At 54.5% G+C, this 14,017-nt stretch overlaps 1 protein-coding gene across 1 annotated transcript; it reads left to right on the forward strand.

Annotated features, from left to right (window-relative positions):
- Positions 1 to 321: 321 nt before the first annotated feature.
- On the forward strand, positions 322 to 2,334 carry LTHEOB_169 (Cytochrome p450 pisatin; the record flags this gene model as incomplete). Its single annotated transcript, XM_035510418.1, has 5 exons — positions 322 to 471; positions 528 to 863; positions 1,024 to 1,556; positions 1,615 to 2,037; positions 2,250 to 2,334. 5 exons carry the CDS (start codon positions 322 to 324, stop codon positions 2,332 to 2,334), a joined length of 1,527 nt encoding a protein of 508 aa, XP_035372171.1.
- Positions 2,335 to 14,017: the final 11,683 nt, after the last annotated feature.

Consider the following 14,017-nt stretch of genomic DNA (forward strand, 5'->3'; position numbering starts at 1 on the left):
CTGATTGATCAGATGATCTGACATTATTCATGTACCTCATGCTGTTCTGAATTAAGTCTTGGCGGCATTCTGATGTTGTCACAAATCAAAATCACATCAACCCACAAAACCAACTTCACCCCAGCTTTGGGATAACAAACTCCCATACATTATTGGGACTAGAGTTCCATGCCAAGATAATGTTGCCTGCCTGAAGATATAATCAACAACGTCTGTGGGGGCGACACACGTAAGCAAGAGTGGCAAGCTGTACAGAGAGCTTGGCGCTGTAGCCTTGAAAGTCTCCCCTCAGCCTTGCTCTGTGCAACTCACTTTAGCACCATGGCTGATTCCAACATTGATGGAAACCAGCTTCCCGAGGTCGAGATTTCTGAAGCCCAGCGACTAGCTCTCGAGCAGTTCACTGCGCAGACAACGCAGACTGTCCAACAAGCCATTCCGCTACTGCAGCGTCACCAGTGGGATGTTCAGGTGTGTCAGCGCTCATATCTAAATTTTGCAATCATCTTGCGCTAAATTTATAAAAGATTGCAGTAGCCCGGTTCTTTGATAATGATAATGATGCCGGAGAAACCCCTGCACTCCCACCTGGACCCGCTCTTCCGATCGGTTTGGTTCCATCTTCCAGTACCAGCACCGTACGACCAGCCCCAGGGGAGATCGCGCGCTCTTATGCCGAAAGTCTCTCGCAAGATCTTGATAGGCTCCTCGAGAAGGGCATTGTTCGAGCACTGATCAAGGTATTATCATCTTTTATCAAGCCAAATACGTACGGACAGAGTAGCCCTTACACGTCTTGGCGGAAAAAAAATTCCGACAAGCTGTGGGATGATCGTGTTCAGAAGTGGAAGGAATTCAGGACGGTAAGCCTTCTTCCAGATTAATAGGATCCGCTGACATTCAATCGGCATGATCAAGCAACTGCCACAATTTTTGCATTCTCCTTTGCAATATCTCGATTCCATACGACTTTTGAAATTTGACGATGTGGGTCACGATGACATGGTCAGATGTTCATTGCAGGAAGTCCGGCTCTCGGACAAGCCACACTATACTGCGCTCTCGTATGTATGGGAAGACTACGGGCCCATCATGAACAAAAACGACAAGAAGAGGCAAAACAAAGATGAACTCAACCCACATAAGGAACGGACCATGATTTGCAATGGAAAGGCCCTGAAGGTGAAGGCGAGCGTGTTTGCTGCGATTTCCAAGCTGAGAAAAGACCTGAACGGACGATACGTTTGGATCGATTCCATTTGTATCAATCAAGATGATGAGCGCGAACAAAGCGCTCAAGTGGCGAAAATGACCGATATATACAGCGGAGCCGCCTACGTTTTCATCTGGCTTGGTGGAAGACATCCAAATCGTGACTTTGTACTCCCTCATTTAGAGAGAATCCCGAAGTACCCAAAGTCTGCCGCGGACATCCCCATCATGTTCGATGGAAGGCAGTTCTCCAGCCCCCAAGAACTCGTTATGGGGTCCTCCCACTATTTTGGGTTCATCTGGTGTTCCACAATAGTCTTCCTTCTTGATGGATGGTTTCAGCGGTAAGTGTGCTACCTACTGATTGAGCTCAATCAGCTAATCATATGTGATTACGTACAGTGTGTGGACGTTACAGGAGTTTGTGTGTGCAAAAGACTTCGGATTTTACCACGATGGGTACCAAATACCTACCTACTACCTGGAGAGTGCCGTCTCGTGGTCACAACTGTTGCAGCCTGAAGCCTTCATGTTCCCACTGTTCAGAGAAGAGGTGTGGTACCGAAGGGCATATCCGATATTTGAGCTTCGTGACCAATTTCAACGTGGAAAGATTCTGGACATTTCAGAAAGTGTCCTTATCAGTGCAGCAAGGAGTTCCACAAAGCCACAGGACCACGTGTTCGGCATTCTCGCTTTGACGGAGCGTTCTTCGCTCGAAATCGAAGGTATTTCAGGAGATATCCTGGAACCTGATTATGGAAAGCCCTTCGATGAGGTTTTTATTGACCTTGCCCGACGGTTGCTTTACGGCAAGATAGGACTGTCAGTTCTCTCTTTAGTAAGCAATGCAGAAGAAGCTCGTCCCAGATGGACAGAAGAAATCGAGAGTGGTTCCTCGAAACATACGTTCAGCCTTACCAATCCTGACAAGTCCCTCAACGAAGATAACAGAAGATGGCGAATAGAGATGTGGCCTGATCTGGATGGGCTTCGGATCGATGCGTTCCCATCTTGGGTACCCAAATTGCTTCCAGTTCCGGGGACGCAACCCTATTACCTCAGAGGCAGCAACGTGTTTTCAACCGCTACTTCCATGAAATCATCATTCTCGATTTCTAAGAGTGGGCGTATGTTAACAGTCTCATCAGCGAAAGTTGATACTGTTAAGTTCCAAGTCCTAGTTGCCAGTGGCGAAGACGGGATTGGAATGCCGACCTGGCCTTTGGATGCCTTGTACGATCGCACGAATTTTGAAAAGGAGCAAGGGAAGATGAAGTCGAAACTGACCAACACCTACTTCTGGTCGAAGGTCAAACCTTTCTTCAATGAAAAACTTAGACCCAACTCAATCTACAAGCACACTGGTCAGCGTATACTCTCCGCTTTTTGGCGGACTTTGCTCAGCGACTTATGGTATGGAACACACCCAGCACCCAGAAATTTGGAGAGCGATTTCATCCGATGGCTCGCGCGCCAAGATCCTCCCTTAGAAGTGCGCGAATACCTTGGGTTGGACTGCACGCCAGAGCCAGAGCCAGAGAAAGTGATGTCCTTCTTCGGATGTGCACTCACCGCCGCTGCCAGAACGAGGGCGTTCTTCGTCACAGAAAAGGGCTACTACGGTCTCGGCCCGAGTACTGTCAGACGTGGGGATTCTGTGATGGTCTTGCCTGGAACGCAGGTCCCTTATCTGTTCCGGCCGCACATGGTACTGGAAAATTCGTGGGTATTGATCGGGGAGACGTACGTTCACGGCATCATGCATGGAGAGGCTTTGCAACTTGGACTCGATTTTCAAATAATTGATATTGTTTAATGCTGAGAGGGGATTCAACGGTTCGTCAAAAGGCTCGGATGATGTATTCTCGTTGGATTTGCGCGCAGGTGCTGTTGGTGCGGGGATTTTGGCACTCATTCTTTATCAGACGTTGGCTTCACTTGTTCATATTTGAATTTTGAACTGTAAAGAAGAAATTTGAACTACTCTATGGTCTACTGCCTCAATGAAACTGTAGCAAATTGACATTTGAATATGTCTACTTACAACAAAAGTCACCGAGGAGCGAAAGAAGCATACGTTGCCCGATAGAGAATCCAAGCTAACAGAAAACCCCAAACGATAGTCCACGTCAATACTTGCCAATTTACAGAAGCTATCCGGACTCTAGCACACGTGGCCACATCTAACCCGGCAGTCTGGTTCTTGTTGTGTTCCCGACAGACTGGCCAGAGAAAAAAGGAGGTTGCAACCGTACAATCAAACTGATTCCACTGCACTGTCTCACCCCCAGCACCATAAACATTTGAGGATGCAGTTCATGCCCTCAACCGTAAGCACTAGCAGACGCGCGGAAGATCACTGCATCGGCGGGCCTTGAAACCCTCAAGTTGACGAGTCTCGTGCATCTTCCCAGACGCGATCATCCCCCCCCTATCTACGGTCCGGTTCTCACATGCAACACGTAGAGAGTCGCCGGTGGCTATCCATAGTTTTCCAGACCTCGCCCGATCTGGCTACCCGCAGCACTCGAGACGACCGGTCGATCTGAAAATGGACTGATTGCGCCCCTCGCCGACGCGCGCCGTTGGACCAGCCCCAAAACCCGTATCCGTAACGGTCAACCACATCGAGCAAAAACTCTCTCAACGCTCAAAATAGCGAGGAAAAAGAAAAGAAAGAAAAGTTAAATAAAACTTAAAATCGACGACGACCAACGGACAAGCACCGTCGTCACCATGTGCCCCTCATAGGACACAGGAAGCTGACAAAGTCCAACCCAATAATGCACGCACACCCTCACCACCTTACCTAAAGGATAACGGAGCCCCACCGCATGCACTCCCCTGACCCCGTGCTTAAGTGCACCACATACACGAACGTTGAATCAAAGCCCAGCAGCGATTAATAGCGCGGGGCAGCGGACGCGCGCGCGCACGCACCACCAAGAAACTGGGTTTACCCCATCATCAACCATCTCAGCTCACAAAAGAGGAAACGTCTGGAGGCAGGGTGAAGAAAAAGGGACCATCGACTCATGGACCACCGAAATTTCGCACGCACCACACTGCCCGCCCTTCGATTCCTTCCATTGCCCTTCCATAGAACGCCCGTGTCCCCTTCCTTCGATTGTGATGATCCCTGTTCCTAACTGCCGAACAAGCCACGCTCTCCCGGCCAAAGCCGAACCACAGCGCCACCAAGGGTCGTCACGACTCGCCAACCACACACTTCCTGGCCTTCCACCACCTTCCTTTTGAGCGCGAGGACCACCAGGCTCAAGGCGTCCCTGATCCGTCCCCCCGAACGCAGCCACCCGCTTTGGGCTACGAAGGCTAAAGGGGAGGCGCAGCCACTCACGCAAGAAAAAAAAGGGCGAAGGTCCGTGCGCTGGCTGCTGGCAGACAGGGTCGATCCGGCGGGCTCCCAAGGCGGACGGCACGAACGCGCGGGGCGACGGGAGGCAGGAGCTGAAGATGAGGTGTGATGAGTGGCCAGCAAGGCGATCCACACCAGCGTGCGCAGGTAGGGCGGACGGAGCAAGGCGGTGCCCTGCACTGCCAGCTCGTGGATAGTAGGTAAAGCGGGCCGGGCACAACCACATCGAAACCCCAAGCCTAGAAGCCCTGACATCGGCCCCTCTCTTGCTATCTTTTTCCCCCCTTCCCCGAGTCCGTGAGTCTCAGGATGCCTGAAGCTCTGGCCCCTTTTTTTTCTTTGGGCGATGTGTTCAGGCGTCCTGGAGAAATAGAGATCGAGGACGTGCGTGAGGATAGAAGAAAAAGGGAAGAAGAGGTGTGTGCACATACCAAGGCGTGCGTGCGGTCGTCCGCGCTCCCGCGATAACCACAATGCGGTCCTTGCCCACCCACTTTCTTTCCAATGCCCCTCTCTGACTGGACTGACAAGACCCACCACCCCCGCCATATCTTTTTCCCCAGGTGGCCCGAATCACGCGTGCGCCATGATCGGCCGACGGCCGTTTGTCAATCAATCCCAATCACGCGCATGTATGTGCGACAAGGAGCTATCGACTCCCAACTGCCGAGGAACCGTGAGGACCAAGAAAACTATAACTCAGATGCCGAAAAGCTCGGTCTCGATCGTAGTCAGTTCGCCTTTGTAAGCTTCCCGCGTCCCATCAAGGTGCTGGTGTGTGTGTGCGTGGGGCACGGTGCAACCGCGAGAAAAGGCTGACCGTTGGATAGCCGCCGGGAGCCGGCGGCAGCGGGCGGATGGGCGGTGCGCTGAATGCGTCGCCCACCCTTTCTATGCGTGGCTGTTGATGATTCTCGACTCAGACTGACAGGCCCGCGCACCATCGCAACTGCCGGACACGTGCGTTGGCTTACAGCCCGCTCTGGCTTCGATGCATGCTGTGATCTACACGTAAAGTTCGTAAGGCTGATGAGTAGAGTGCCGTGGTGCATGAACACGCATAAAACAAGAAATAACAAGAAAAAATTAAGGAGTTACAGCTTGGCAGGGTAAGATGCGGCTGCTGCTGTACCTACAACAGTCCACAGCTGATGTCAGAACCAAATGCATAGCCAAACAAGACGGTGAGGGAAGGCGGTGAGAGGAGGCGGAGGAGCAACTGTAATCGCACCTCATCCCGTTCATGCGCTGAGTCGTGCGTGCTGGAAGACGAGATGAACCCGAGTCGCGCACGCACCGAAGCCTCCTATCTTCCTCCTCTTTGCTTTGAAAGCACGCAACGGCTCGATTGGACGATCATCAGCAAAGTACCGCACGTCAAAGGGCAACTGCCGAGATGAACAGGCCAGTTTTATCTGACCGGTATTTTTGCGTCCGTCCGCTTCGTGTGGTCTGAAAAAGATGACAGTGCGCAATGACTCTTCCAACTGCCGGTGCCCAGAAGCACGGCGCTGCTTGGACCTTTCTCTCTGCTTATTGTCGCGACTCATGATGGCCTCTCACTCCCCAGTTCAGCTCGGAGCAGCTTAGGGTGACACTGACAGTGGTGTATTGTCCCCCTTCCCAACTGGGCCATGGCCGAGTCCGTACTCAACGGGCGGGATAGAACCAAGTAGCGCCGCCGACGTCTTCAGTCGAGTGAATCCTTACTCGCATGCCGAGCTTCCAAGTAAGCTACATGGATTCGGGGCTTAGCACAACGGGCTGTGGAAGATTCAAGCTCGAGCCCACTGTCCCGCGGAGAAGGTACACTCCTCGGACGCTGGCATCTGAACCAAACATTTGGGCGCACGTGTGGATCGTCCAGATAGCCAGACATTGGATTCAGCTAGTCCCGGAAAGACAACGTGTGCTTCCGACAAGAATGTTTGGGGAAATCCAATTCTGTTGATATTGGTTGAAGACGGGCGGCGAGGCACGGTCCTTGGGAGCGAGCGCGTAGGCAAACCGAGGCAAAAAGAAGGTAACTGTTGAAGCATGACCTGAGCGGTCAAGCCGCCTCGCGGCTCAAGTGGTGAGTGGTGGTGGTGCGGGGTGGAACGGAGGCAGCGGAAGTCACGGCTCCGCCGCTTTGCTCTCCAAATCACGAAGCGAGGCTGAGTTAATCAAGCCATGTGGAGCGAGCGTTACTGACTGATCACGGCATTTCTTTCTGCCTGCAGGCAATGAGAGAATTGCTGCCCGAGCAGAGCAAAGCGAGTGGAGATGCGAGTCAGGCGCGCACGCGAGACACGATAGGAGGTGCTTCGCTTGCGTCGTGGTCCGTGGCGTTTTCCGCGTCCGCTGTTTCGTGAGGTGCCAGCGAAGGGCATCGAGAAAACAGTATTGATATTGGCAGGGCTGGCATTAATAATGGACCCTGAACAGCAGCCGGCAATGCTTAGTCGTGCATGCTCACGCGCCACCTGTGCGTGTTTCATCGACGCGCTGTTTCAAGGTGTTGCAGAGAGGGCGACAATCGACGGGGCCTGTTCTGGAGAGACAGTCGACGTTGGAGGTCGTCGTTCCTTGTTCCAACCAAGCATGCTGTCACCCGCACCTAAGCTCGGCGCTACAAGAAGCATGATTGTGGCACTAGCCAACGGGCCGGGACCGGTTTGTCGCGGCAGTCGGGCGAGGAGGCTAAGCGACTGGGTTCGGTTCGGGTGTTGTAATAGAGGAGAGCGGAAGGAAGGACATGGCAGACCGGTCGTAAGCGAGCAGCAAACTAGTGGAGGTGAGCCGAAAGCGGCGACGCCCGACCAGACGGGCTGAAAACGACGAGCTGCTGCGGCCTGACTGTAGGGCGGGATTGTACGGTAGATCTCAATACGGCGGCAGAGGGCGAGGGTGGAGAGGAAGAGGGACGAACGTGAGGAGAACATCAGCCTTGGTGCCGCGTCGCTCTTACCCGGCAGCCGTGCATCACTGATCACCGTCATTCCGCCCAACGCCGCCGCGCCTTCGCTGCCCGCCCTTGCGCCCGCTGCCCGCCCGCGACGACAATGCCCTCCGCCCATCATTTGTTTTGCTGACCGTCGCGCGCCGTTCTCAACCCGCCCGCCCCTCCTCCACATCTCGCACCGCACCGCACCGCACGCTATTCGCTGCTCGGCCCAGCTGCCTCGCTCCCCCCTCGGCCGCCTCCGCGATGCGCCTTCGCCCACTCGATCGCTAACGATGATCTCACCTCACCCCTCGCCCTCTGTCTACACGCCCTGCGCCCTGCGGCGCTGCTTGCCACGCCACCACTTCAGCCCGGCCGCGCCCAGCCCGGCTCCAGCGCATCGTGCCCCCTCACCGCCCAACGAGAAGCGCAGACACAGAAAATAAAAAAGAAAAAGCAGGGCAACTCGTAGCGCTGACCACTGCCTGTCAGCCCACTTCCACGCACGCAACTGCAACTGCACAACGCACGACGCACGCACGAACCCCCCCATGTCCCAATCTCCACACTTTTGTGCACATCCCGCCTCGTCCTCTGCCATTCATCAGAATCCTGCCTGCCCCTCCTTGTCAGACCCACACGTACGGCGCGGTCCTACCTCCGGTGCGCGTTTATGGCCCGGCCCGTCCCCGATCACGATTTAAATAAAAAAACCCGCTGCCCGGTCAGTTATTTTTGCACGGTAGGGTTGGTGCCCGCGCCCCCTTCCTTCGCGCGCCAGCCCAGCCAGCGAGTACTAAGAAAACCAGCCAGCTAGCTAGCCGTGCGAGCAGAAAGCCCAGCCCAAAGCAGACCCAGCGCAGCCAGCCAGCCAGCCATATCCACGCGAAACAGATGATGATTATCGCGCACTACTTGTCAGCACCAGCACGATGATGATTAGCTGCCGATTAGCTGCTGCTGCGCTGCGCACGCTCCAGCCCTCGCGACCCAAACCATCCCTCTCGCTTTCCTCTCTCTCTCTCTCTACTTAACAAAGTAGGCATCTAGCGCGCTTTGGTCGTAGGTACGTACCCCTTCCCTGCTAATTTTCTTTAAATTCGCAAAGTTACTTTTTGTGTCTGCCAGCTCAGCTTCTCCTATTAATACGACCGTGGCTATTGCGATGGCCATGACATGATCACTGCTCGCGCCACCCCCGCTGTCTGTCGTCGGTGGTGGCTGGCAGGGTAGCCGACCATGGTCCACTCAGTAGTGGCTGACTGATGATTGCGCAAAAATAACGAAGGAAAAAGAACAACAGAATCGAAGTGCAGAAACCAGAAAAGCCCCGATTAGCCCCGCAATCAGCAACAAGAAACCCAGCGCCACGGTCTCACGGTCTCGTGGTCACTCTCTTCTCTCAGCCAGCTATTGCCTACTTTGCGTGAACAAATCATACGAGGCGACCCGCCCCTGCAGCAGAAGTCTTCAGGGTCCCCGAAGAAACGGGGCGAAGGAGACAACGTGCAATGGATGGGGGGTGGAAGGAAGGAGGGGAAAAACCGCGCAAACCTCTCTACCAAGGTGCTGGAAAGACGAAGCCGGTGGTGATGGTTGGCGAAGAATCGCCACATCGTTATTCGCGAGGTAGACAGCTTTCGATCGTCCGGTCCCCACCACCGCCAGCCAACCCATCATAACGTGTTGGCGGCAATGCAACTGTGGGCTCACACATGCCGGAGCATGAATCGCCACACACGCAAAGGGGGGTGGTGTGTACCGCAAACAGAAGCACGGCGGTAAAAGCGCGCGCGCGGCCAAACGGTCCCCTCTTTCCTGATCTTGCTCGGTGTAGAAGGCAGCTCCGTTTCTCATCGTCAGATGTGTGGCCTTTGATGTCACGATGCATGGTGCTGGCAGTTACTGGCACCGCCCCGTTCCAGAGTAGTGAAGTCTGGTACGAGACCGACTAGGGTGTTTGCTGGCTTTGCATAACACACCTAGTGTAAAAATGTACTGTAGCCTATAGTCTGACAACTGATCTTGAACTGACCGACCGACCGACCGACTGACCGCCGGCAGATCCGTCATCACCCCGGGAATTTATCCCCGGTCATCAACGATCCTCCTCAGCACGCCCCCGCGCGCAGGAAGCAGATCAATCCTTCAGCTAAAACTGTCGATTTCTTCGCAGATATGCCGAATTTTTTCTGCAGGATTCCTGAACTACCACGCCCCCCCTTGCCCCGCCGTCTCCACCGCCGTCGGATGGACCCGGGGCTGGGAAGGATGCATTGATCGAATAACAAGAGCCGAGGCTGGGCGATTGCTCGTGATGATGGAGCGAGGCAAGAAAAGTGGGTAAAGGATCATCATCAGAACCGGTCGGTGGGGTTTGCTGCCCAAAACACTACATACAATACTTTGCTTGAGGCTGTGTCCTATAGCAGGTAGACAAGTACCGCAATGTGTGCCCAAGAGAGGAAGAGCCGCTTAGCCGTTCGTAGAACCGTCCGTCCTTTCTCGGTGTGTCTGTGTTGCTTATTACCCCTGGACCCTTTATACGCGCGCGCACCTGACCCAAGGCAAGGCTAGAACATGGCCAAACGCATCCAAACTCCCTCACGGGCACGCGAAACGAAACACCAAGTTTTTGTTTTTCTTTCTCCCATAAGCATTGGCCCGAAAAAAGCTCAGCGTCCACTGCCCATGATCTTCAACTCCACCAATATTCATCAAAAACGTTTCTTTTTTCCAATTTCTTCTCCTTAGCCGCAGCGTAGCCTCGCGTCGCGCGCACGCGCGCGTGCGTGCGCCTCGTATGTACAATACGTACGTCGTCCATGCAGAAGAAGCCGCACCCGACTCTATCGAGCCTTAACACCGGCTCTGCTATAGCCCACACGGCAGCTTGACAGGTACACACGACGACGGGCCCATCCCTGCATGACGTGCATTCCAGTCCGTCTCGTTGTCTCTCTCTCTGTCTCTCTCTCTCTTCTTCCCGCTGCAATATGTAGATTGAATTAACGAAAAGAAAAACAAAACGAAGCACGGGCTCTTCTGGGCTTGCTGGCCAACAACTGCCCAATCATTCGCAATAACGGCCCCCTGGTCTGTCCTCGATTTTTTTTTTCTCTCTGCTTACCCGGCCCTTCTGCCTACTTACTCTTTTCTTTTTAGCCCTCTCAATCCTTTCATCTATATCGGCACGATTAGCTTAAGTGATCGACCCTAAAGGCCGCAAGGCCCCCATGTCGATATCTCTCGATCTACCCGCAGGATTTGCCAGGAAGGGGGGGGGCCGCGCGGGAAGGGTCAGCCCCCCCAGCGATGTTTTGAGTCGGAAAAAGTCGATAGCGTCCGGTCTCCGTGCCGAGGCACACACAGCAAGCAAGGCGATGAAGTGGAGCGCGGTAGAGGGTGCTGCGTCGTCATCACGTTGCGTAAGTCACATCCATCGTCGTTGTTTCGTTTGTTGTTCGAGACAAGTCGTCGTTGTCAATGACAAGACTCTGCAAGCTGCGCGCGCGCTGCGCCTCCCCAAATTCCCCACCACCGTGCATACGCCTTGGTCTCTTCAGGCTGTGCAGCAGCGCTGCAGCAAGCAGGCAGGGAGGGGCAGAAAGAGAAGGCAGGCAAATATTTCAGCCGAAGCGGCGCCTCCGGTCTGGACCGCTCCCTGCACCCCCCACTGCGCGCAGATGGTAGGGAAACGAAAGGGCAGTTAGTTGGATACCGTGTGTAGCAGCTTCAGCCTCTCTCAGCCTGCCGCGTCAGTCAGCCAGCCACACTCGCGCTTGGGCAGTAGGTAGATGGTGATTCTTGGTAAGGTCCGGTCGACGCAGGTAAGATATATGCCGGATATTTTTCCGCATTCTCGCTGGAGCGGCGGGGCATTGCCTGGGCGGTCAGTAGTTAATGTGGCGAATCTCGTGTTGATGAGATGAAAAAGCAAGGCGTAGAAGGCAGGGGAAAGCAACGAAAAGAACAAAAGAAAAAAAAAGCGCCACTAAATCGGGGGAGTTGCTTCCTAGCGTAGCCGAGCCGGTGGTTACTCCGCGGGAAAAAACGCCTCGTCCTCCACATCAGGGTCCCTGTATGCAACTTCACTGCATGCAGTTGTGATACTGTGAGTTCAGAGTCAAGAATTGAGGGGCAGCGGGGTATGTTGCCTGTCTTCGTCTGGATGTCTGCATGCACTACGGCGTTAGAGAGCTCGAGAAAGGCAAAGATGTGAGTTTGGCGTGATCTCAAGTCATCAGACCGCCTGTTATCATGAAATTGGCATGGGGCCGCGTCTCGCGTGTTTTGCTTATTGGCATTCCTCAATTCTCCACTTTCGTTCTCTGCAGAATGCCCTCATCAGGCTGCGAAATTGCCGATGTAGCCCTAAAGGATTTGACCGCCATTGTGGTGTCCCCGTATCTGTGGCCACTGAGCCGCCCGCTTCGCGATCCGTCCGAAGCAGTGCCGGGCCGAGGCCTGACGTGCCGCTGACGCCTGGCTGTCGTCGTGCGTAGCCGGTCTCGGGGTCCGGCCCATCCGTGAATCGAATTATGCAGAGAGCCGACGGCGGGAAGGCGGGGGATGGTACATGATCGGGCACTCAAAAAGTTTGGTACCGACGTACATGTACGGGCAGTCGGGGTTCTGCCTCAACACGAGAAAAGTAATCCTGCCGCTGTATGCAGAGCTTGCAGGGCGGAGAGCGAGAAGAAGTAATGCGGGGGCGGAGGTGGTGCTTTGGAGAGGATTGCCAGCCGGAAGCGGCTGTTCTCCCGCCAGTGTCGCAGGAGCCGCGCGGGGGTGGTTATGGACCGGTCAGCTTGCATTGCGTGCGCACACGCGCGACACTCGTCGTCCAGTCTGCCTGCCCTCGCCTTCACCCTCTGGTTTATTGCATCGAGCTTCGCTGTTCTTGGCTTGCTGCAGATCTCCCAGCGACGCCATCGCTGCGTCAAATGCTGTCTGTCGTGTAACGTCGCACAGCTCAAGCGACCAAGATTGTCGCCGTGGGCAGGTGGAGAGGCGCGGGATAAGCGCGGCTGTCGTCATAGCGGAACTGACATTTGGCGCAAGCGCAACAGCCGCAGCGGCACAACATGCACGACGGCGCTTGTGTCTGCAACCGCGGGCATGGGCGTCGAGGAGTACCGTGTTACAAGTCGCGTAGGTAGAAGGCTAGAGAAGCCCTTTCCGCACACGGGCGGAGCGGAAGGGCTAATAACAGCGAGATCTGGTACATGGGACGGCTCGCCGTTGTTGGTGTGCGGGTGCTGGAGGCCTGATGAATGGCTTCCTGGCGGGAGCGGAGTGCCGATGTGATGTGGTTCGCCAGACACTCGGTCGAGAGCGCCTGTTTCGGTGTTAGCTCTGGGCTTTGCCCGGTCCGTGACTTAGCCGTTGAAGAAATCAGGGCCGAATCTTGTCCAAAGTTTCGGCAGTTCTACTATCACGGCTGATCAAATTTCTCAGAAACTCGGAATCGAGCGACTACAATGGGGCAGTTCTCGGTGCTTGACCAAGTCCAGCGTTGGGTTGGGCACGATGGCCGATGTTGGGCTCAGGATCGCTCGTTTAAGTGCCATGCCTAGCCCAGCCGCTACGTACTTCTAGTGGTGCTCGAAAAGAGCTTCCACGAGAGAATAGTGCGTGACAGTACCGTGGATATGCGCATGGCCGTGCAGACGGAGCGTTCCCCGGAGAGAGGGCTGGACAGGACATTTCGACGTGGCGAAGGCCTGAAGTGCATGTTCCATGTGTCAATAACGACGAATGAGCTGGGCTTACTGGCAGGCAAAATCATCAGACAACTCAGACAGCGGCAATTCTGAAGGCCACGCATATCCTGGACGATTCGCTTGCCCTTCTACGCGCCCAAATTTCCCGGGGCGTTTCTTGGGCGATGGTGGGGGGTGGATCTAGATCTTGTATACGCTGGCCGATGGGAGTCTGCATAGACCCATGCATGTTATTCCATTCGACGCTCCAAGGCCTAGATTTCTGTAAGCACTGTGCGTCGGCTATTGTCGAAGTTGGGAAGGTGCCAGATACGAGTTTCGATGCTGGTGTGAAGAATCTCGGGTGTCATCTGGTTCCCGCGGAATGTTTCCTTACCTAGAAAGCATTATTGATCAGCGATCTGGGACCTCACATAGGAGTTTCTTCCCTCCCTGCTACGGGGAACAGCGGATAGATGTTCCGCGCACATCAGGCCCACAGATGTCAGGTTAGCTCCCTGCATACGCGGATGTGTCCGCAGTCGAAGAACCAAGGATTCAAGAAATCAAATACTCAGGTGGGTCCTTGGTGCGCTGTAATTTCATTTGTGGCAGCGTCTCATCGTGATTCTGCTGGAAGTGCACAAGGACGGTTAGTTTAGCACCATAACCGTTGAGGAACAACAGCGGCGTTGGTCGAGACGTACGTTCACGACAACCTTGTCCACAAGTTCACCTCAACGAGCTTTATCTCACCCAGTCGCATTGTAATACCGAGAAACCAAATTAAGAGAT

The sequence above is a fragment of the Lasiodiplodia theobromae genome, assembly GCF_012971845.1.
Source record: "Lasiodiplodia theobromae strain AM2As chromosome Unknown scaffold_1, whole genome shotgun sequence".
Taxonomy (NCBI): domain Eukaryota; kingdom Fungi; phylum Ascomycota; class Dothideomycetes; order Botryosphaeriales; family Botryosphaeriaceae; genus Lasiodiplodia; species Lasiodiplodia theobromae.